We start from the raw sequence: 25,260 nt of genomic DNA on the forward strand, positions 1-25,260 counted from the left end.
AGTGAGGTGCATTAAAAATGTATGACTTAAATTGTGTTGTCTGTGTTCTACTCCCTGCAGACATAGGTGAAGTCAAGCTCTTAAGAACCTGAAATTCCTGAAAAACCTTGGGAGCAGATCTGGGATGGAGTGGAAATGTCCATCCAGTGTTGAAACCCCTGACCCCATCAGAAATCCTGGGATTAGGGGAATTTAAATGTTAAGGGGGGGGAGTGTGCACCCACCATTTCTGATGCACTTGGTCATCCACCTAAATGGAAGGGGGAGTAATTTCACTGTGCACCTTGTCTAGTATTTGTGGTCCCACGGGACTCGGGGAGGAAGGGGAAAAATGAAATCCATTGCTCTTTGATTGCATAGCTGAAGCTGATCCGGCAATTTTTAAATTCACCCTCCCATGGTCCTAACAATGCTGGATGCCAGAGACTCATTGTAAATTAGGAAAGTGTCTTGAGTCGTATTGTCCACATTTACATCATACTATAATAGTGCCCCCTGCCGCCACACCCCCCCCCCCCCCCCCCTCATTGTGGGCTTGTCCCAAAAGTACTGAGTTTGTGATGGGGCTGAAAAGGGACTGACAGAACACTGTGGATCTAGGTTCTGCACCAAATTCTGACTCGTCCTTTCTCCTCTCTTCCCCATCCCCAACCCTACTGTCAATCCACTGCAACAGCGTCCCTCCCCAGCCCCAGGTATTTGGGGCTCCGAAACTTCAGGCATCCCTGCATATATGTAGCACAAGTCCATTGCACGCACAGTGCCATTGCACGCACAGTGCCACTCCAAATTTTATTTTATGCATCCATTTAATGCACCAAACACTATTTACCAGCATGAGCTACTAACCTGATCAGGTAGAACATTTAATAGTTTGTCTGGTGCATTGACCCAGACTGAAAATGAAGAACAGTACACTATACTGTAGCACAGGATAAGCCCACTATACCGTAGCACAGGATAAGCCCACTATACCGTAGCACAGGATAAGCCCACTATACTGTAGCACAGAATAAGATCGCAAGCCCAACATATGCTTCTATGTTCATAAATTTGGCATAAACACAAAAATAAAACAAATCACAATTAATTCTTTATCTCTTTGCTTATTTGATCATCTCTGCAGGAATAGAACACTGTAATGTAGCAGTGGAGGTAATTATAGCGTAACCATCATGGCTACTGTTTCCAGAACTCTAGTAAGCTGAAATAATGTAAGATGTCTATTTTTAGATCAGTATAAATTCTACTGGCTCCATCCACTTTGTAGTTTTTTTAATGAGCTCTACAAGGACCTGTAAATTAACTTAGTTTTGGATATAACTCTGGCAAATAAAAAATTAATTTGCACCATTGAAAAGAAATAACATTTGTTCAAACATTAAGCTTGTTCAAGCTGTATGGGTAATGCATATCAGTGATAAATTATTTGTGGATCGTCAAGATTATTTAGTTTACCTTCTTAAAAAAAACCTGCATTTCAGAGGAGACTTTTATACCATCATTTTAGACTGGATTCAAACCCAGATCCCAGAGACATTCTTGAAAAATATTTTTCTTGCCAAAAATTTCAATTTTTAAAAACAAATGCTTTTTGTATTGAAATTTCACGACAATGTGATCATACTTTATCTAAAAACTAAATCTTAACTATATATGGCTGAGAAATTTTAAAAATAAAGTCATCAAATACAGTGAAGAAGGATCACAGTCCTCACTCTCATTGCCAGACCCACTGCCTACAGCAATAGAGTGCTGCTCTTCTGGTCAAGAGACCCAACATAGTTGGTCTGCACCAGCCAGTGATTAAGAAAACGGCGATTTCTTCTGCTAGTAGAATAACCCATTTTTTCAAAATAAACTACACGGGGCAGGTGGTAGAAAAGAACTTTACATTGAAAGTAGTTGTTCTCTTCTTTCACCCCTCCCTCCATGGGACTTAAAAATATGAAGGAGGGAATCAATCTATCCACATCACTTCTAGCGGGCTGCTCGAAGTGATGTAATTATTTAGTGAAGATGGTAACAACAACAACTTCCATTTATATAGCACCTTTAACGTAGAAAAACATTCCAAGGTGCTTCACAGAGGTGTATACCGACAAAAAATGGTAAGGAGTACAATTAAGGTTTTCACCTTATTTCTGCCCCCATGCAGAATAGAGCAATAGTTCATGGGCAGTAGTTTTCTGACTGATTCTGCTTCCTAGTTTTTAATTGTGTGCAGCCTTGTTAATATTTAATACCTTGTCAAGATATAATTATCCAAAGGAGAGCTTAAACCGTCTGCTTGGGGAATTTTATTTTATTATTAACTGAACTGAAGTGCGTTGATATTCTGGTCATAAATGCATAAATTACAATGTATTAACAGATGAAGCCATTTGCAAAGAGGTGCTATCAATCACAGACTTGTGTTAGCATGCTAATGGAATCCATTAGTAGTCTGGCAGCATCTTACCGAATATAAGAATACAATATTATGATGGTGTAGTAAAAAATGATTTTTTTTTGTGTGTTAATAGCAATGGAAATTTTTTTTTACGGACTGCTACAGTACTCTCCAGTTCAGGAATTTCTTTCATCTAAGTATAGTGTGATTTCTGCTTAAAATGCATTGTTCTGTAACCAGTAACAATGGCTTTATTTAGTACAGCAGCATAAAAATAACCAATCTTTTAATTTTCTTATTCTAATCAGAGCTGCAAATATAAATGATTGTCTATAAGATATTCTGTTATTCAATAAACATCACCAGTGAATAATGCTTTGTGTTTTATATTCATATGGAAAAGGATAGATGTGTTGTTAACACTGAAGTCCGAACACCTCATGTTCTTAAAATTAATCATCTTTCCTGCCATTGTTTTAGTGGCCTAATTAGTGTGACTGTATTGGCTAAAACAGGTTTTAAATGCCATTGTGGAAAAAAAGTGTTGCATCAGTCATTGTAATGCTGTTTGCAGCTTCATTTTTATGACATTCTGACGGCTACCTTGTCTCATGAAATTATTCATTTGTTTCAGTTATAATGGTGATTTTTTCTTAAACTAAATTGGAAATGCTGCCTGGCATGTAAACAGCTTCCTGCAATTTGTGTTGGGGAAATATTTTGGGAGTGCAGAAACTCACAGCTTTAATTTTTAAAAATTAATTCTTGGGATGTGGGTGTCACTGGCAAGGCTGGTATTTATTGCTCACCCCTAGTTGCCCTGAGAAGGTGTGGTAAGCCGCCGCCTTGAACCGCTGCAGTCCGTGTGATGAAGGAGCTACCACAATGTTGTTAGGTAGCAGTTTGATAGAACTGAATGGCTTGCTATGACACTTCATAGTTAAGAGTCAACTTAACTTGGTGTGGGAGTAGTCACATATAAGCCAGACCAGATAATGACAGCAGGTTTCCCCCCCTAATGGACATTAGTGAACCAGTTGGATTTTTACAACAATTAAACAACTTTATGACAAACTAATTTCAAATTCTGAAACTGTCATGATAGGATCTGAACTCAAATTCTCTGAATTATTAGTCCAGGCCTCTGGATTATTAGTCTAGTAACATGACCACTACACTATTTATTCGCATCTGTTCTTGCTCTAGTTCAATATAATTACTGAATGCCTGTGGTAATTCATCAATTTTCTCTGTGAGATTTTTTTTTAATCTGGAAGTTCAAGATAAAGGATATTGGCGGTACAGTGAATGAGTCCACGAAGGAGTAAGAGAAAGGATGGGAATATAGAATGATTGTTTGAGAGAACATTTTCTGGGGATAAAGAGACACGTTGGTTCTGACTCATGTGCTTTGGGTTTTTCCCTTGAAGACTTATTCTCAGTCTTGTTCAAAATCACATTAGACAGGTTGGTGCTGGGGAAGATAGTGGGGCAAGTAAAGCATACCTAACTTCTATTCTGGAGCTGCATGCCTAAATTACTACCACAAGACTGCCAGGGAACTGGCCGCTCATAACTAGACCACCGGGGTTTTGACAAGGAGCATTCCCCCCCGCCACGTGCACATAAGTTCACTCGCAAGCACAGATTCTAACAAACTAAATAATTTGTAAAATCAATAAATGCTCCCCACTTCTGCCAAGAAATGTATAAAGTAATTATGTGATGGTTTAATTTAAGCAAAAATATGATTTGTGCCCAGCATGTGTTTTAATCAATGTGTATTAACTGAGCCTTAAACTGCAAAGAGCCGGACCTAGGAAAGCTACATTTGGAATTGAGCTTAACTGTGGTGGTTCAAATTTCGAGTAACAAGTTTTCTCATCACGGATTCTCAAAGAAAAGCCATACAGCCTTAATGCTGTCATTTTGATTCAGGTAGTGCTGTATGATGTCCCCAGAAGTAGCTGTGATGTGGAAAATGACGTTTCTACAGATATTCATAAGGAGACAAATCATACGTGTCCTTCTGTTGGACATGTTCACTACATTGTTTTTAAAAGCGCAATTCCCATTTTTGAATGTCGGAGTCTGGGAGATGTTGAAGTTACTCTGGCTAGAATGTAAAATAGTGGATTGTAAAGAAGCTCCAGAGAGGCATCTGACCTGTTAAAAGAACAAATATTGTATCTGGCTGGAATGTACTAGATTTCTTAAATTTTTTTTTTATTCGTTCCCGGGATGTGGGCGTCGCTGGCGAGGCCAGCATTTATTGCCCATCCCTAATTGCCCTTGAGAAGGTGGTGGTGAGCCGCCTTCTTGAACCGCTGCAGTCCGTGTGGTGACGGTTCTCCCACAGTGTTGTTAGGAAGGGAGTTCCAGGATTTTGACCCAGCGACAATGAAGGAACGGCGATATATTTCCAAGTCGGGATGGTGTGTGACTTGGAGGGGAACGTGCAGGTGGTGTTGTTCCCATGTGCCTGCTGCTCTTGTCCTTCTAGGTGGTAGAGGTCGCGGGTTTGGAAGGTGCTGTCGAAGACGCCTTGGCGAGTTGCTGCAGTGCATCCTGTGGATGGTACACACTGCAGCCACAGTGCGCCGGTGGTGAAGGGAGTGAATGTTTAGTGTGGTGGATGGGGTGCCAATCAAGCGGGTTGCTTTATCTTGGATGGTGTCGAGCTTCTTGAGTGTTGTTGGAGCTGCACTCATCCAAGCAAGTGGAGAGTATTCCATCACACTCCTGACTTGTGCCTTGTAGTTGGTGGAAAGGCTTTGGGGAGTCAGGAGGTGAGTCACTCGCCGCAGAATACCCAGCCTCTGACCTGCTCTTGCAGCTACAGTATTTATATGGCTGGTCCAGTTAAGTTTCTGGTCAATGGTGACCCCCAGGATATTGATGGTGGGGGATTCGGTGATGGTAATGCCGTTGAATGTCAGGAGGAGGTGGTTCGACTCTCTCTTGTTGGAGATGGTCATTGCCTGGCACTTATCTGGCGCAAATGTTACTTGCCACTTATGAGCCCAAGCCCGGATGTTGTCCAGGTCTTGCTGCATGCGGGCTCGGACTGCTTCATTATTTGAGGGGTTGCGAATGGAACTGAACACTGTGCAATCATCAACGAACATCCCCATTTCTGACCTTATGATGGAGGGAAGGTCATTGATGAAGCAGCTGAAGATGGTTGGGCCTAGGACACTGCCTATTAAATAAAAATCTGGAATTAAAATACTAGTATCAGTAATGATGGCCATGAAACTACCGGATTGTCGTAAAAACCCATCTGGTTCACTAATGTCCTTTAGGGAAGGAAACCTGCCGTCCTTACCCGGTCTGGCCTATATGTGACTCCAGACCCACAGCAATGTGGTTGATTCTTAATTGCCCTCTGAAATGGCCTAGCAAGCCACTCAGTTGTACAATCTCGCTACGAAAAGTCATAATAAGAATAAAACCGGACGGACCACCCGGCATCGGACCACTAGGCACCGGACACGACAACGGCAAAACACCAAGCCCAGTCGACCCTGCAAGGTCCTCCTTACTAACATCTGGGGACTTGTGCCAAAATTGGGAGAGCTGTCCCACAGACTCGTCAAACAACAGCCTGACATAGCCATACTCACAGAATCATATCTTTCAGCCAACGTCCCAGACTCTTCCATCACCATCCCTGGGTATGTCCTGTCCCACTGGCAGGACAGACCCACCAGAGGTGGCGGTACAGTGATATACAGTCAGGAGGGAGTGGCCCTGGGAGTTCTCAACATTGACTCTGGACCCCATGAAATCTCATGGCATCAGGTCAAACATGGGCAAGGAAACCTCCTGCTGATTACCACCTACCGTCCTCCCTCAGCTGATGAATCAGTCCTCCTCCATGTTGAGCACCACTTGGAGGAAGCACTGAGGGTAGCACGGGCACAAAATGTACTCTGGGTGGGGGACTTCAATGTCCATCACCAAGAGTGGCTCGGTAGCACCACTACTGACCGAGCTGGCCGAGTCCTGAAGGACATAGCTGCTAGACTGGGCCTGCGGCAGGTGGTGAGCGAACCAACACGAGGGAAAAACATACTTGACCTCGTCCTCACCAATCTACCTGTCGCAAATGCATTTGTCCATGACAGTATTGGTAGGAGTGACCACCGCACAGTCCTCGTGGAGATGAAGTCCCGTCTTCGCACTGAGGACACCATCCAACGTGTTGTGTGGCACTACCACCGTGCTAAATGGGATAGATTCAGAACAGATCTAGCAGCTCAAAACTGGGCATCCATGAGGCGCTGTGGGCCATCAGCAGCAGCAGAATTGTATTCCACCACAATCTGTAACCTCATGGCCCGGCATATTCCTCACTCTACCATTATCAACAAGCCAGGGGATCAACCCTGGTTCAATGAGGAGTGTAGAAGAGCATGCCAGGAGCAGCACCAGGCGTATCTAAAAATGAGGTGCCAACCTGGTGAAGCTACAACTCAGGACTACATGCATGCTAAACAGCAGAAGCAACATGCTATAGACAGAGCTAAGCGATTCCACAACCAACGGATCAGATCAAAGCTCTGCAGTCCTGCCACATCCAGTCGTGAATGGTGGTGGACAATTAAACAACTAACTGGAGGAGGAGGCTCTGCAAACATCCCCATCCTCAATGATGGCGGAGTCCAGCACGTGAGTGCAAAAGACAAGGCTGAAGCGTTTGCAACCATCTTCAGCCAGAAGTGCGGAGTGGATGATCCATCTCGGCCTCCTCCTGATATCCCCACCATCACAGAAGCCAGCCTTCGGCCAATTCGATTCACTCCACATGATATCAAGAAACGGCTGAGTTGCACTGGATACAGCAAAGGCTATGGGCCCCGACAACATCCCGGCTGTAGTGCTGAAGACTTGTGCTCCAGAACTAGCTGCGCCTCTAGCCAAGCTGTTCCAGTACAGCTACAACACTGGCATCTACCCGACAATGTGGAAAATTGCCCAGGTATGTCCTGTCCACAAAAAGCAGGACAAATCCAATCCGGCCAATTACCGCCCCATCAGTCTACTCTCAATCATCAGCAAAGTGATGGAAGGTGTCGTCGACAGTGCTATCAAGCGGCACTTACTCACCAATAACCTGCTCACAGATGCTCAGTTTGGGTTCCGCCAGGACCACTCGGCTCCAGACCTCATTACAGCGTTGGTCCAAACATGGACAAAAGAGCTGAATTCCAGAGGTGAGGTGAGAGTGACTGCCCTTGACATCAAGGCAGCATTTGACCGAGTGTGGCACCAAGGAGCCCTAGTAAAATTGAAGTCAATGGGAATCAGGGGGAAAACTCTCCAGTGGCTGGAGTCATACCTAGCACAATTACTGCTCTAACCCTGTGTAACCAAAGATTTTTCTTTCTCCAAACAGTACATGAGAGTTTAAGTGCAGGCATCTGTATATATGGATTATCAGTGTTTGGCCACAAATCCTGTCTGGTGTTATTTTTGTGAAGTGAGAGTACATAGCAGTCCAGTCGGACTAAAGGCCAAGTTATTGTGGATCAGGCACACTTGCTGCAGCACCAGTTCATTGCTGTACACCATTCATCGCTTCATAGTACAGTTAAATAAGTCAGTATGTTTTTTTTTAATGAAGCCCAAAAAGGTACTGCTACTATACTCCTGTTTATTGCAACTGTCGTCATACGAATAAGATTTCTAACAGCCTAAGTGACCTACATAGATAAAATTTGGTGTTAAACCAATATAGAAATTTTATGTAACAATTTTTTTACAATAAAGTTACCATTGAAGAACTATTAGCCACAGAGTACAAGTATTCAGACGATGTTTATTCATTCTGTTTAAGTTCTTCCTGCAGTGCAAGAACCCATAACAGGGTCGTATCAACATTACTATGCTCGAGTATTAGTACAACTTTCTACACTTCTTAAAAAGAAAACTGCCTGTTTCAGATCCGAGTTTTCATACAGCTGTGTTAATATATTTCAATATAAGTACTGTGATATCAAATTAACTATTTGAAGTGCAGTGACAAATGCAGGCAAAGTAATTTATTGTATGTGAAGTACTTTGAGACATTTCTAAGATATACGATATGGCACTTTATAAATGTATGTCTTTAACTGAAAATGTTGTTGAAGTCTTCCTGAGTATTTACTAGAACAGCTAAGACTGAGTTAATTTGAAAAACAAAAAACTGAAAACAGACCACAGCAGTAACACAGTAGACTGAACAGGCTGTGCCCATAATTCCTCATGCATTGAGTGTTTAGTCTAATCTGTACCAATATTGGGGAGGTGATGAGTAGAAATCACATACTTTGTTGTAGTGAAAGAGGGAAAATTGGGAAAGAATTCACTTTTTTCCCATCTCCATCCTGCACGTTCATCATCTCAGCTTTGTGTATGCTGTAGGGCAAGAGAGAAAAATAACTTACTGTATCTTTTTTAAATGTAGCATCTGAGAATATTCAACTACGGTACATTTCAGCCCTTTTTATTATCATCCGTCTATCTAAAGAAAGAACTTGCTTTTACATAACACCATATCATATCCTTTGGATGTCCCAAAGCTCTTCACAAACAATGAAACTCCGATCCCTAGCCACTGACTCCATCCCTCTCCCTGGCCACTGTCTGAGGCTGAGGCTGAGGCTGAACCAGATCGTTCGCAACCGTGGCATCCTATTTGACCTTGAGTTGAGCTCCCGACCACACATCCGCTCCATCGCCAAGACCGCCTACTTTCCACCTCTGTAACATCACCCGTCTCCACCCCTGCCTCAACTCATCTGCTGCTGAAACCCTCATTCATGCCTTTGTTACCTCTAGACTTAACTATTCCAATGCTCTCCTGGCCAGCCTCCCATCTTCCACCCTCCATAAACTTGAGCTCATCCAAAACTCTGCTGCTCGTATCCTAACTCGCACCAAGTCCCATTCACCCATCACCCCTGTGCTCGCTGACCTACTTTGGCTCCCGTTCCGGCAACGCCTCGATTTAAAAATTCTCATCCTTGTTTTCAAATCCATCCATGGCCTTGCCCCTCCCTATCTCTGCCGCCTGGGGTTGGAGCTCTGCTTCAGTTCTAGAGTTGGATATATCACCGAGCCTTTGTTGCTGGAGATTGCCAGCCTTGTGGACAAATTCTGTGTGTGAGGGAAAGATGCATCATAAGAATTGTAGCTTTCGCCCTAGTGCTATGGAATTACAATACTCAGAGTGCACCATGATGACTAGGCAGAAAATTTACAAATAAGAGTGAGGTATGAGCATCAAAGAAAATCAATATAATTCTTCTCAAAATTTTACTCAATTTAAGCTGTTAAATATGAATTTGGAACTAAAGGTGTTTGGCGTGAGTTTTTTGTGTTGTCGAGGAAACCTATGTTTGTAGCAAGGCCTCAGCAGCTTGAACTCGGACATTACAGTGGGGATCAACCAACTAGCTATACTCAGACCTTGGAAATTGATCACCTGCTCAAGTTCATGGTTGTTGGAGACTTGGTGGAAAAAAACTCCTTAGTACAGTGCAACACTGTGGGAAGAAAAGGGGTTTGGTGGATATCTCTTACAGTCATGTAAATCACTGAGAAAAAGATTTTGGGAAAGGAGGGAGGAAGGGGCAATAAATAGATTAAATATTTTCATCAATGTACTTAATTAATTTTCCACAAAAGAATCACTGATTTATTATTAATTTTCCCTCGTGAAGCCCTGATTATTATTTAATTTATTTCCCTCAGAGAAGTCTTGATATCTAATTCTCCCTAGTGAAGTCCCAATCTTTAATTTTGTTGGCTGAAGCCTGGATCTTTGATGTTAAGCATCTAAAACCAAAATAAAAGAATCCTTATTGACTTCTTAATAAAAATCATTATTAACCTTCATTAAGTCCTCATGTATATTTAGTGTGCTTCTCATATTGCTAATTAAATTGTATCCATTAATTAATTTACCATAATCATGTTGTTACAGTAAAATATTTTCTTTTCTTTGCAAACAAGTTAAGCAATAAAATGCATCAGCACAGAAATAGCCTGGCGCATTAAGCATTTATGAAACCTATACCTACCAAATATCTCTCGTGAAAGAAGACATGCATTTTGGTATTGATAGAAAAGTATAATCTGTTTCTTCTTTAAAATTCATGTTCTGTTGCTCTTTTAGCTGGATAAAGCAGTGAGTAACTGAGCCATACAAACCAGGAAGGTCCCAGGTTTGATCCAGGGTCTGTGCTGAGTTAGCTGATTTCAACTTGGCCAGAAATGACACTGCAATGGCCTCTGTACCCCTGAGTTAAAGTGAGCTGTGGCCAGAATATTGGGTGGGTGGGGAGGAATTTAGAGTGGGAGCTGCTAACACTGAGGTCTGTCCCTCTCCCCACAAAAGTGGACACCCCAGTTGCATGAAAATGGTGCAGGCACTTGGCCGGTTGGCATGTATCCATAGTATTCCTTTATTCTCTTTCACTGTGAATGAGAATAGAGAGAGCAGACAATATTTTATCTTTTAATAACAGGGCAAATTACAATGAACATCAGTTAAATGTTATGGGGAGAATGCAGGTATATGAAAATATGAGGACATTTCTTTTAAAATTAACTATTTGAAACAACATCACCATGATGGTCACCCAAAAGATTAGCTACTTCTTAGCAGCTCCTCGCACTTCGATCATTTCTGGTGCTTTCTGCTGAGTTAGCGTAGGAGTCACATGATTTTTTTTTTGTGCATGTACAAAACAGAATTATGAGCATTCTGGAGCAACTTTAGAAGAGGGGACAGGCAGCAAGGGAGACAGGTCATTGTATATGCACACAAGCTTGTTTTGTTGGGAGGGCAGAACAGAATTGTGGGGCATTCTTGGGCGACCACAAAAGATGGGCTACGCTGTGCTGGAAGCGCTGGTTTTTGATGGCAAACGCTGAATTGCAGACACAACTCAGGAATTGCTGACGGCTGCCATGTTTGATTCCAGTCTCAACAGACGTTCTCACCAACTTGAAGAAAATTTTAGTTTAGCTTGTGCGGATAACTCTTAACCCTTTCTGCTCTGTTTAAATGTGTCTCCTAGAAGAGCAACCAGTGAGTTTTTTTTTATTCGTTCACGGGATGTGGGCGTCGCTGGCAAGGCCGGCATTTATTGCCCATCCCTAATTGCCCTCGAGAAGGTGGTGGTGAGCCGCCTTCTTGAACCGCTGCAGTCCGTGTGGTGACGGTTCTCCCACAGTGCTGTTAGGAAGGGAGTTCCAGGATTTTGACCCAGCGACAATGAAGGAACGGCGATATATTTCCAAGTCGGGATGGTGTGTGACTTGGAGGGGAACGTGCAGGTGGTGTTGTTCCCATGCGCCTGCTGCCCTTGTCCTTCTAGGTGGTAGAGGTTGCGGGTTTGGGAGGTGCTGTCGAAGAAGCCTTGGCGAGTTGCTGCAGTGCATCCTGTGGATGGTGCACACTGCAGCCACAGTGCGCCGATGGTGAAGGGAGTGAATGTTTAGGGTGGTGGATGGGGTGCCAATCAAGCGGGCTGCTTTATCTTGGATGGTGTTGAGCTTCTTGAGTGTTGTTGGAGCTGCACTCATCCAGGCAAGTGGAGAGTATTCCATCACACTCCTGACTTGTGCCTTGTAGTTGGTGGAAAGGCTTTGGGGAGTCAGGAGGTGAGTCACTCGCCGCAGAATACCCAGCCTCTGACCTGCTCTCATAGCCACAGTATTTATATGGCTGGTCCAGTTAAGTTTCTGGTCAATGGTGACCCCCAGGATGTTGATGGTGGGGGATTCGGCAATGGTAATGCCGTTGAATGTCAAGGGGAGGTGGTTAGACTCTCTCTTGTTGGAGATGGTCATTGCCTGGCACTTATCTGGCGCGAATGTTACTTGCCACTTATGAGCCCAAGCCTGGATGTTGTCCAGGTCTTGCTGCATGCAGGCTCGGACTGCTTCATTATCTGAGGGGTTGCGAATGGAACTGAACACTGTGCAGTCATCAGCGAACATCCCCATTTCTGACCTTATGATGGAGGGAAGGTCATTGATGAAGCAGCTGAAGATGGTTGGGCCTAGGACACTGCCCTGAGGAACTCCTGCAGCAATGCCCTGGGGCTGAGATGATTGGCCTCCAACAACCACTACCATCTTCCTTTGTGCTAGGTATGACTCCAGCCACTGGAGAGTTAATTTGGTAGTGAAAATGGGTAGGACGAAATTCATGATCCCTGGCAGTGCAAAACCGTCATTATCTGGGAGGGATATGTTAACACAGGGTCTCCAACCTTTTTTGTTCACTTCCAAATTCTGCCCAAAGTAGGGGTCGACATATCTTGCGCCACCTCCTTCACTCCATGTGGAGGTCGGTGGAAGAGGTGGGATTGACGGGATGACATTATCCACAGAAATTCTCACCAGTTCCACCTCTGTAGGCCTCAGTGTTAAGTATGCCTGCATACGGAGTGTGCCAGCGACGGACTTTGAAATGGGGCCTCACAAGTGTCTGAAACGTTGGTTATCCAACAGCAATTGATCACAGAGCAACCAGTTAACATTGGGAAGGTAATTTGAAAGTCGTCTTTACACTGAGGAAGTGTTGCATTGTCGGAGGTGCCGTCTTTTGATAAGTCGCTAAACCAAGGTCCCATCTGCCCTCTCAGGTGGACATAAAAGATCCCATTGCACTATTCGAAGAAGAGCAGGGGAGTTCTCCATGGTGTCCAGCCAATATTTATCCCACAATTAACATCGCTAAAAACAGATTATCTGGTCATTATCTCATTGCTGTGTGGGAGCTTTCTGTGCGCAAATTGGCTGCCACGTTTCCTACATTACAACAGCGACTACACATCAAAAAAAAGTAATTAATTGGCTGTAAAGCACTTTGGGATGTCCTGAGGTTGTGAAAGGCGTATAAATGCTGTCTCTTTCCGCTTTCTATGATGAATGATGCTTCTGGCTTATCTGTATCTATACGAACATAAGAAATAGGAGCAGGAATGGGCAATATGGCCCCTCGAGCTTGCTTTGCCATTCAATAAGATCATAGCTGATCTTCCAACTCAACTCCACTTGCCTGCCCTATCCCCATATCCCTTGATTCCCTTAGTGTCCAATAATCTATTGATCTCAGTCTTGAATATACTCAACGACTGAGCATCCATAGCCCTCTGGGGTAGAGAACGCCAAAGATTCACAATCCTCTGAGTGAAGAAATTTTTCCTCATCACAGTCCTAAATGGCTGACCCCTTATCTTGAGACTATAACCCCTAGTTCTAGACTCTCCGGTCAGGGGAAACAGCCGCACAGCATCTACCCTGTTAAGCCCTCTAAGAAGTTTATACGTTTCAATCCATTAAAAAAAGTACATCTATCTTTCCCAGACATCACACTTTGTTACAGATGCAAAACAATCTTGAAATGCTGGGTGGGTGCTTTTATTTTTAACTCCTGGGAACCGGGATTCTTGGACCTTCTACTTCACTCCACGTGAGAGGAGGTGAGGAGGTCCGAAGCAGCAGGAAAGTGGCTTTATCGCACTCATTGTAGCATTACATGCAATAACAGTTCTGTCTGGTAGTATCTATCTTGAGTCTGCATGCACTTCCTGTTATGTAATATTTACTTCCTGTTTTGTCATTATTTTTGTCTTAAACTTACATTAGTGTCACACTATTTCCGCCACATTTTTCTGTTGTTTTTCTATTGATGTTACTTCTGATTAAGCCTTACACTTGGCCTTCCAAAGTAGGCAGTGCTGATGGCTACTTAAATGCGAGACCTCCCAGGTGCATTTCCAACTTAGGTGGCAATGTGTGGACCAGTTTCAGACTTTTCAAGATATGAAGTAATTTGTTTTAATGTAACTTTTGTTTTTTTAAATTAAAGTGGTGTCCACTGTCTGCTTGTTCCCATGGCTGCCCCATACCATTCTCAGGGCCCCCTGGGTTCTTGCTACTGCTCCTTGTCTTCCCCCTGGCCCACTCCCTGCTGCTTTGAAGCTCAGGGTTGGGCCTCAGCCACTGCCTGCACCTGTCCCGCATGACTTTTAGGCCTGAACATTTCCTGCACTCATCTCAATCCCTGTGCCCATCCCTGCAATTTAGCTGTTCTTCTTCTCTGATTTCCCAGCACTTACTTATAGTATATTTATAATGTAACAAGTGGTTTAAAAAAACTTCAGGTTTTCTAGCTTATTGCTGGGAAACTGGTCTCGAGATTAGGCTGGTAAGGATGAAAAAGAACACGGGTGAGGAAGGGGATAGAGGATACGAGGGTTGGGGGAGTCGATGGAAGCACGAAGCAGGCAAGGCAATAGGAGCAAGGAAGTTTGGGGGGGGGGGAGGGGGAAGAGAGAAGGAGAGGAGAGTGGCAGGAGCAGAGGAGGATACATGCCAGTGAGGAGGTGATGTGATGGGGAGAGATGGGGAGTCAGTGGAAGGGATGGGAAGGTGAAGAGATGGGGTGTGGGGCTGGATCAACAGAAGTCGGGCAATGGGGTGGATCCATTCCCCACTAGCAAGAAACTTACCGACAGCCCTGTCTGGATTCCTTCCCCAGCCACTACCTGTACCTCCCACCGACCAGGACCCGCACTTTCTACCAACAAAAGAAGAAAAGGGAGGGGGGAGAGAGAGAAAGAAAGAAACAACAACAAAAGAAAGAGAGAGAATAGGACAAAGAGAGAAAAGAATGGGGCAGAGAAAGAATCAGAAAAGACGATAAAGAAAGAGAAAACTAAGAGAAGACATAGAGAAAGGAACAGAAGAAGATGAGAGATAGATAAGAGAGATAGTGTGTGTATCATGCGACTTACTATGAGCAACGTCATGACGGACACACTTTTTAAAAAAAAGTTGATCTATTAAATCTCTTCTAAAAACAGCATCCTGCATCTCAATTAATTTCCTTCCCTACTGAAACCTCAGTTCTTCTCATACCGACCCACTGCACTATTCCCCTACCCACCAACTACTGTGAGCAACATCACGGGATTTCCACTGGTATATATAAAATGTTAGAAAGTCTTTCACGTAAGGCTGGGAGCTTCTGACTTGGATCTTGAAATTTGCAAGCATTTTCCAAACTCTATAATTTTCTCATTAACAACATTTAAACTCTGATCTTACTTAACAACAGTGAGACTGTATGGCCTTAAAAGGACATGACCATGCCTTATAAGAAGAATAATACCTTGTGAATTACACAGCATAACACTCCTAATAAAACGGTACCTCCTTCCAGGTGCCGTTTCTTGCCCTCGCCCCGATCTGGAAAATTTCATCAACTTTGCTTCCAATTTCCACCCTTCCCTCGCCTACAAGTGGTCCATCTCCGACTCTTCTCTTCCCTTCCTCGACTTCTCTATCTCCATTTCTGAGGCTAGGTAGTCAACCAATATCTACTATAAGCCTACCAACTCCCACAGCTGCCTTGATTACACTTCCACCCAACCCGCTTCCTGTAAGGACTCTATTCCATTTTCCCAGTTTCTCCGTCTCCATTTGCATCTGTTCCGACGATGCCACCTTCCACACCAGTGCTTCTGATATGTCTTCCTTTTTCCTCAACCGAGGAATCCTCTCCATTGTATGTGACAGGGCCCTCGACCATGTCCATCCCATTTCCCGCACTTCTCTCACCCCTTCCCCTCTCTCCCAGAGCCACGATAGGGTCCCCCTTGTCCTCACTTTCCACCCCACCAGCCTCCACATTCACCGTATCATACTCCACCTCTATTTCCGCCACTTCCAGTGCAATGCCACCACCAAACACTCCTTCCCTCCCCTTGCAGCATTTCGAAGGAACCGTTCCCTCCGCGACACTCTAGTCCACTCTTCCATCAACCCCAACACCCACACCCCTTCCCATGGCACCTTCCCGTGCGAGCGCAGGAGATGCAACACCTGCCCTTTCACCTCCTCCCTTCTCATCGTCCACGGCCCCCAGCACTCTTTCCAGGTGAAACAGTTTGTACTTCTTTCAATTTAGTATACTGTATTCGCTGTTCATGATGCGATCTCCTCTACATTGGGGAGACCAAACACTGATTGGGTGATCACTTTGCTGAACACCTCCACTCAGTCTGCAAACGTAACCCTGACCTGCCGGTCACTTGCCATTTTAATTCTCCGTCCCACTCCCACTCTGACCTCTCTGTCCTTGGCCTCCTACACTGTTTCATTGAAGCTCGAGGAACAGTACCTCGTCTTTCGATTAGGCACTTTACAACCTTCCGGACTCAACATTGATTTCAATAACTTCAGATTATAACCGCTGCTCCCATTTTTTCAGACAGTAGGTGCTGGTAATGGTTCTGCTGCTGGCATTTACAGCTCCTCTAGACCCATCTTTTGTTTCTTTACTTGTCCCATTACCACCCTCCTTGCCTTGCACCATCATCCCTTTTGTCATTTATTCACTCCTGCCCTCTACCCTACCACTGACCTTCCCTTTTGTTCTTTTCTCCCCTCCCCTCCACCCCTCCTCCCACCTTTGCGTGGCTTTATACTTGCTTAAAAACAGTTAAATCTTTTACTTCTGCAAGTTCTGATGAAAGGTCAACGACCTGAAACGTTAACTCTGTTTCTTTCTCCACAGATGCTGCCTGACTTTGAGTATTTTCAGCATTTTCTATTTTTAAAACAATATATCACCTGGCTTACTATTAGCAAGATTCGTTATTATTAAATAAAATTTAAATGCATCATTCTGGAAAAATTATTTGGCAATTGAAGTGCAATTTACTAACCCTGGTTACTTGGCATGTATTAAAGAAGAATGCCAAGAAGAAAAGTAGCTGATAGGTTTCTGCCGATAGTGAAACAATGCATTGTTTATAAGAGTAGAGGAATGAGAATAGGATGTTCAGCATAAGCACTTGAATCTTCATAGAGGTCCTTTCTCAGAACCAATCTCCTCCATTTTTTGCTAAATCAACAATTGATCCAAATCCCTTTTGAATGCTTCAACTGATCTGGCATTTATTGCACTGAGTAGCACTCTGTTTCATAAGGCATTCATTCTTAAGTATAAAGAAGTTTCTAATTTTGGTAATAACATTAGCGAGTCCCTTCCATTGGAACTATTTCTATAATATGACCCAGTTCCCTCGCTGCGAGAGTCCCTTGTTTATACTGTGGCGTCTATTTGGCATCAATGAATAATTGTCGGTGTACCCAACTGAGACCAATCCTGTCCCTAGCACGATTTATTGAATAGCAGTCAGGAGTGGTTGATTTTTGTTTTTGTTCCCTATCCTAAGGACACTAAGGCCAATTATGGCACCTCCACATCTGATCCAGCTGAGATACGCTACCTTAGCACGGACCCTAGATCAAACCTGGGACTTTCTTGGTCTGGCTCAGTATCATGCCATGTGGTACATTTACTGACCGAAACTTTGGGGATGCTATTTTCCACAATTTAAAAAAAAAGTTTTTCTTACCTGATCACAGATGCATAGATGTACCATATTTTCAAAGTGTAGGAACTAATTTTTCAAATATTATACAGCTTTTGAATCAGTAGGTAGCAGGACAGACTTGTGCTCCAGAACTAGCTGCGCCTCTAGCCAAGCTGTTTCAGTACAGCTACAACACTGGCATCTACCCGACAATGTGGAAAATTGCCCAGGTATGTCCTGTCCACAAAAAGCAGGACAAATCCAATCCGGCCAATTACCGCCCCATCAGTCTACTCTCAATCATCAGCAAAGTGATGGAAGGTGTTGTCGACTGTGCTATCAAGCGGCACTTACTCACCAATAACCTGCTCACCGATGCTCAGTTTGGGTTCCGCCAGGACCACTCGGCTCCAGACCTCATTACAGCGTTGGTCCAAACATGGACAAAAGAGCTGAATTCCAGAGGTGAGGTGAGAGTGACTGCCCTTGACATCAAGGCAGCATTTGACCGAGTGTGGCACCAAGGAGCCCTAGTAAAATTGAAGTCCATGGGAATCAGGGGGAAAACTCTCCAGTGGCTGGAGTCATACCTAGCACAAAGGAAGATGGTAGTGGTTGTTGGAGGCCAATCATCTCAGCCCCAGGGCATTGCTGCAGGAGTTCCTCAGGGCAGTGTCCTAGGCCCAACCATCTTCAGCTGCTTCATCAATGACCTTCCCTCCATCATAAGGTCAGAAATGGGGATGTTCGCTCATGACTGCACAGTGTTCAGTTCCATTCGCAACCCCTCAGATAATGAAGCAGTCCGAGCCCGCATGCAGCAAGACCTGGACAACATCCAGGCTTGGGCTCATAAGTGGCAAGTAACATTCGCGCCAGATAAATGCCAGGCAATGACCATCTCCAACAAGAGAGAGTCTAACCACCTCCCCTTGACATTCAACGGCATTACCATCGCCGAATCCCCCACCATCAACATCCTGGGGGTCACCATTGACCAGAAACTGAACTGGACCAGCCATATAAATACTGTGGCTACGAGAGCAGGTCAGAGGCTGGGTATTCTGCGGCGAGTGACTCACCTCCTGACTCCCCAAAGCCTTTCCACCATCTACAAGGCACAAGTCAGGAGTGTGATGGAATACTCTCCACTTGCCTGGATGAGTGCAGCTCCAACAACACTTAAGAAGCTCGACACCATCCAAGATAAAGCAGCCCGCTTGATTGGCACCCCATCCACCACCCTAAACATTCACTCCCTTCACCACCGGCGCACTGTGGCTGCAGTGTGCACCATCCACAGGATGCACTGCAGCAACTCGCCAAGGCTTCTTCGACAGCACCTCCCAAACCCGCGACCTCTACCACCTAGAAGGACAAGAGCAGCAGGCGCATGGGAACAACACCACCTGCACGTTCCCCTCCAAGTCACACACCATCCCGACTTGGAAATATATCGCCGTTCCTTCATCGTCGCTGGGTCAAAATCCTGGAACTCCCTTCCTAACAGCACTGTGGGAGAACCGTCACCACACGGACTGCAGCGGTACAAGAAGGCGGCTCACCACCACCTTCTCGAGGGCAATTAGGGATGGGCAATAAATGCTGGCCTCGTCAGCGACGCCCACATCCCATGAACGAATAAAAAAAAGGACAGAATGATTTATAGCTGAGAGAATCAAGAGAACTTCCAACCAAGAGGAAAACTCGTTAGTGACCTAAAAAATCAGGCCTGTGCTGCTGGAAGCCAGTATAGCGACTTGACTATACTGCACTGAGATCATATTCAAAGCAGCATTTGGTGTTTGAATAATGTTACCATGACAGAAAACAGCAGGTCAGCATAATTAAAGGATAGCATCTTACTGTAGCTTTTGAGGCTGAAAATAAAGGCACGATAGTATTTGTTGTCTCCCAGGTAGTAAAGTAATTAAGTGCCTGAGAAATAGGTAGATCATAGCACTTTCATGGAATTCAGTATTAGCAGTGGAGGTCAGGAGCTAACATATGCATCTCATTCAGCTATATTATCAAACACTGAGTGTTGGTAAATTTTTTTACTGAAAAACTTCTTCAATTTGGGAGCTTTTTATAAAGAACTTCAAAGGTTTTTAAGAACCCATCAGCTGCCATTATACTACATGTCTGAGGCAGAAACAGGTTTTACTCTGCAGCAATTGAATCCACATAGCTAAAGTTTTGGTGCTGTGGGCTTTGTTACCATTTGCAGAGCAGGGACATTCAAGTGATGATGCTCACATGCTTCTACATTCATGCACATCTGCACTCTGCACACTTACCTGTCTGATGCAAAGTAATAAGAAGTAAAAATTTGTAGGAACTGTGGTGTTAAACTGTTCACTCAACCAACACCTGGTGCTGGACCAGGTTGTAAAACACTGTTCAGGATGCAGAGTGTTTATATTATATTTCTTAGTAATGAATAATTGAATTACTGACATTGTGATGTAAAGTTATTGCACTCCAATGTCAGTAATTCTTTTGCATGAACAGAGCTACAGATAGCGGTCATCACTGATATTATTACAATACAATATCAGAGGCCTAAGGATACTTTTTTTTCTCTTTCTACTCTTTTCTGGGGTACATTTCCATGGGCAACCTCAAGTACCTCACACAAGTAGCCGTCACTCATTGTGTGAGTGTGGACAATGTCTAGTGTCAGACTATTGAACACAGGAGGCATCACTGCCAAGTCTGCTCTTGTCCTCCCCTGACATTCATACACACACGCTTACAGCAGGAGCTGCTGGATAGTGCCAGTTTCTCCTCTCCCTAACCCAGGGGTGTTGAAACCAACTGTCGATCCCTTACCATTGCTGTGCCTGAGATCAGCTAACTCAGCACAGTCTGGGGATTGAAGCTGGGACGTTTCTGGTCTGTGTGCCACTGAGGGAGCCTGAAAGACCAACAGCAAGCACCCAAGTGAGAAAAAGAGGAATACCTTTCTGCAAAAATGCACATTTAATTAATATACTATTACCATGTTTCTGAAGTGGACAGCAATGCATTATTGTAAAGCACACATATTTGTGCTTTACAATAATGCAGCAAATGTCTGTCAGGAAGGGTCAGTTTTATTAATTTTGTATAAAAATAATCATCAGTCATCTCTTTGCAGCTCACAAGGAAATAAAATGATTAACTGCTATAATTGTTTGATGTAAAATATCATTGTGATGAATTGTGCAAACAGCCAGCAATTCAATCGTGATATTGTCACGCACTACAAATTGCTCACTTGTCACACTTGTTCGTAGCACTGTTTCTTTTGAAATTCAGAGAGTGCAATTATATGCAACAACAGATGGCTAGGAATTAATTAGGATTCAGATAAAATTATTAAACCGCATAAGCTTCACAGTTTGGCATCATCTCAATCCTTTGAATCTGTTAACGCCACTATCTGGTATGGTGTTGTACATATACTAATGCATATTCCTGTTAATTCAGTTCTCCTGCTTCTCTGTTAAGAAATCACTAGGAAACAATGACAGATAACCATAAGTGCAATTACTGTGAAGTCCTCTGATTTGTCCTACAAATAGAAATAAATATTCGAAACAGGATGGTAACTGCAGGTATTTCCAGTTAGATAAAAACCTTTTTGAATTGATTTATATTCAGAAGTAAGTCAAAGACTGCTGCCATATTCATTGATCATATAGTAATACCAATGATTTCTGTTACCACCAAGTATCCTTAGCATAAAGTGAATCCCATTTGTGTTCATTAAATAACAAAGGCACAGGACATAAAGGCCCATAGTCGCTCAGTTGGTATTCAGTCGTGAAGGTTTTCACTTCATTGTCTGTTAAAATTTTGCACAGATTTGCACTGTATTTAGGTTGTTAATATTCAATTAACGTGTTTATACAATCATATGATCATTAGAGAGAATCTAAGTATTTCCATTCTAAACTGCACTGGTCCTGATGGAATTGTGGGAAATGCCCCTATGAAAATATAATTTCAACTGTTAGCGGATTTTTCCCGTTATTGTCGCAACAAAAGGGTTGATAATCCTTCAACAATAACTTCCGCTTGATTCGGGCATGAGCGGTTATTAAACAACAAGCTTTAATATATTGACTCACAACAGTAAATACAACTGTCTTCAGATTACATTAAATGACACGCAAGTAATACAACCTGGTTCCCGCGGACCCAAGATGATCAGACTTGACCTCCGTAGGCTGCCTTTGGCTATGGACTTCCGACTGTCCTCTCGAGAGTTCTAACCTTTGGGAGGGAGCATGCCTCTGTCTTTATAAATTCGGTTTCTTTGTTCTGCACGCAAGCATCTCTGGCCTTATCCTCCATTCATAAATCATCACACCATGCTGATGCCACGTTAGCAACCCAAGATAAGCTATTTTACGTAACGTAACTAATGACCTCAACCTTCATCTCTGTTTGCAAGCTGTTTGTTCCTCTGAGGTATGCGTAGGTCCTTGGTAACCACGTCTCTTGTTTTAGTGTAGACCACCTTCTGACGTTAGCATGTCTCCATAATTCTTACTTGTGTAAGCAATCTTTCAATGTTATTCTATGGAATGTTGGCCTCATCCTCACTGCTGTTCTGCTGTGTAAGCTGTCCTTGTTTTCACAGAGATGCTGAACCATGCCCCCCTCAACATCGCCCTCTTGCTAAATGTCTGGGGCGCTATGCAAGACGGGATATTTGACCATGCTTGTTTTAAACCTTATTCTTACAAGTTTAATGGAATTCTAGTGCAAATTCACATTCTATACTTTACATTTTAGGCCAGCAAAACAATTAAAATTTCAAGTTATTTTGGAATGTTAATCAGTGTCCATAATACTATAAGAAGCATATTTCACATATTCTCCATTTGCAGGTATGAATTGCCATTCTTATTACTTCGTGAACATTTTGCTCTTAGTCTTAATATGAAGGGGATATTATTGAGTTGTTTACTTTGATCGTAAAGGTGTCCAGTTTCCACAAGTTATTTTTTGTTTCAGGGGAAAAACATAGATATTTAATTTTGTTGGAGGAATATAATACAAGCCATGAATAGTACTGTCTGTCACAAATCAGAAGATTCTGCAGTAATCACACCTGCTGACTGAAGCTGCTAATTGACATCCTCATTAATTAAAAGGCAAATTTGCATTTCAGAGAACAACAACAATATATTTATACAGTAATTACATTTTAAAGTGAAACTAATCATCACAGTTTTGGTCGTTGCTTTGCAATTTATTCAAGAGCAAAATGTATTAAAAGACCTTTGTGAATCTTTATTCTCTGCATCATTTAAAATTAGATGTTTACTGAAGTCCAAATGATGTTCATCAAAATGTTCAGTCACGCCAGTTTATTGAGCAATAGCTTGGGAGCTTACGGTAAATGGTTATTTGATGGAGAATGTGTAGACTGCTACAGAACCAGCTAACTGGTGGAGAGATAAATATCTTTTTGAAGAGCTGTGCTGCTTTCGGTTGTTAAAGGCTTCAACCTGTATCCCACAACAAATTGGCATTTTCTTAATTCTCTGTCTTAGTGTTGTGATTTAATTCCATTACTCAAGACATAAACTGCAGCTGACTATATCATTGGATTTTGAGCCTTTGAATTTGATGAAGCTCCTTTATGGATGCTAATTCTCTGCCTTTTGGCTGGACAGTTCACGTTTTCAGACCTCTGTACAGTGAGGGCAAGCACATCAACATCCTGAAATCAAGAGTAATAAAAAAGAATTTTAACTTATTCAGTGGCTTTGGTCATAGATCTATATTTACGGCTATTTTTCAGTTGTATGTTATTTTTTGAGTTGTCAACTTTTTAGGGCTGTGTCAGCTTTTTTTGAAGCTGTTTGTTGGCTTTCCCAGGTTCTCCATGTTGCCCTGTATGCTTCTTACCGTATGGTCCTTATCCAACTTATGGTTACAGGGTAGCATTGAGGTCAAGATCTGCGGAACAATACACAATGTGTCATTGAGAACCTGATTTATTGCATTCTCATGGTGCATACAGGCTTCCCAAATTCTGTGCTCTTAACTGCACTAAAAATTTCAGCACTTTGCATTTCTTTCTATGTTTCGACAAATATCTTCACAGTTGTTTATTCCCCTACTGTAAAGTATTTACAAATATATTCATATATTTTGTCAGAGAATCTGGAGCTATATTTACAGTTATTTCATCATCTTTACATTAAAATTGATTTATCCTATTGCACTGTGAAGCTTGTTTACATGGGTCTGTTTTAAATGGGTTCGAATCTGGCTGTAACTAGATGCAAATTTTAAAAAAAATATTCTATTTCTAATGTCTTGTTTGTCCTTCATATAGATATGGGATGCTATTGAAACAAGCAGGTGCTTAAAAACTTACTTGTGCCATTCAGGGGCAGTTCGTGATGCCCAGTGGTCTTTGTGTGGAAGGCAGATCCTCAGTGGTGGATTTGATTCTATGCTTCATTTGACGGATATTGAAACAGGTACAGTGCTGTTATGTTTTTTTCCAAATTTCGGATGTTTTCATGTTAATCTTTGATGTAGTTCCAGTTAAGCAAATTAAGACTGTGAAGGAGGAAGTGGAAGGTCACACGTACATATTTCCCGGTCAGACTTTACTTTTCTTCCAAGCCTGAAACTGTTGTGGTTTCTATCCCAAATTTTTGAGATTTATGCCTTGAGCTGTGAAATTCTAAAAATGTAATTAAAGTTTGAAAACCACATCTGCCTGACAGGTTGTATCACTGTTGTATATTTTCTCAACATTATTGTGAAGGATTAAAAGGGCAATTACTTGTCAGGATCTCTATCCTTTAATTTCCTTTTAGTCCATTCTACAACCCACAGGGCTATCTGTCTGCAGTAATGTATCCTAGAGATGCAATGTTCTTGTTCATATGTTCTCCATCCAACTGCTATAGTCTGCATTTAATTATAGTAGAACCTTCAGGGACCTAAAGAGCTTATGGGCTTAGTAACTAGTAATTAAAGGCGCTATATAAATGCAAGTTCTTTCTTTCTTATCATGTCACTTCATCACAGGCTGCTTTACACCTCTTGAGGCTTTGCCAACCATGAAAAATGAGCCCTCTGATCTCTATTCTTGGCCCCATGCCTCATTTGATTGGTTCTCTACTTGTGCTTTACCAGAAATTCATTTCAGTTTTGATGTGGAGAATATGGTTAATGTTCCTGATAAATGCTTCTATTTGGCTTTCATTGATTTATACATTTAATGTGTGCAAGAAATTGAAAGAAATGTGTGCTTGATAATTAATAACTCACATCAAAATAAGTACATGACATTCTTGTTAGTAAGGAAGTACACTGGTTAGAAAGCACAGAAATGTTGCACAGCTGATTTGTAAAATGCTTTCTCAAAACCTCTGGTGATACTCATCCATCTTACAATAGCTTGGCTTGAGATCAGTAGTCAGACTCATTCTTGTCACAGTGACATTATTT

The 25,260-nt window shown here is 42.7% G+C and overlaps 1 protein-coding gene across 3 annotated transcripts in view; it reads left to right on the forward strand.

Moving 5' to 3' along the window:
- Positions 1–25,260, forward strand: part of wdr25 (WD repeat domain 25) — an 88,004-nt gene that overhangs the window by 34,216 nt on the left and 28,528 nt on the right. For all 3 annotated transcript variants that reach the window (XM_067991799.1, XM_067991800.1, XM_067991801.1), the window contains exon 3: positions 24,131–24,278. In XM_067991799.1, the coding sequence (XP_067847900.1) occupies positions 24,131–24,278 (148 nt within the window). The remainder of the gene's footprint in view (positions 1–24,130; positions 24,279–25,260) is intronic.

Source organism: Heptranchias perlo, chromosome 10 (assembly GCF_035084215.1).
Source record: "Heptranchias perlo isolate sHepPer1 chromosome 10, sHepPer1.hap1, whole genome shotgun sequence".
In the NCBI taxonomy this organism is placed as follows: domain Eukaryota; kingdom Metazoa; phylum Chordata; class Chondrichthyes; order Hexanchiformes; family Hexanchidae; genus Heptranchias; species Heptranchias perlo.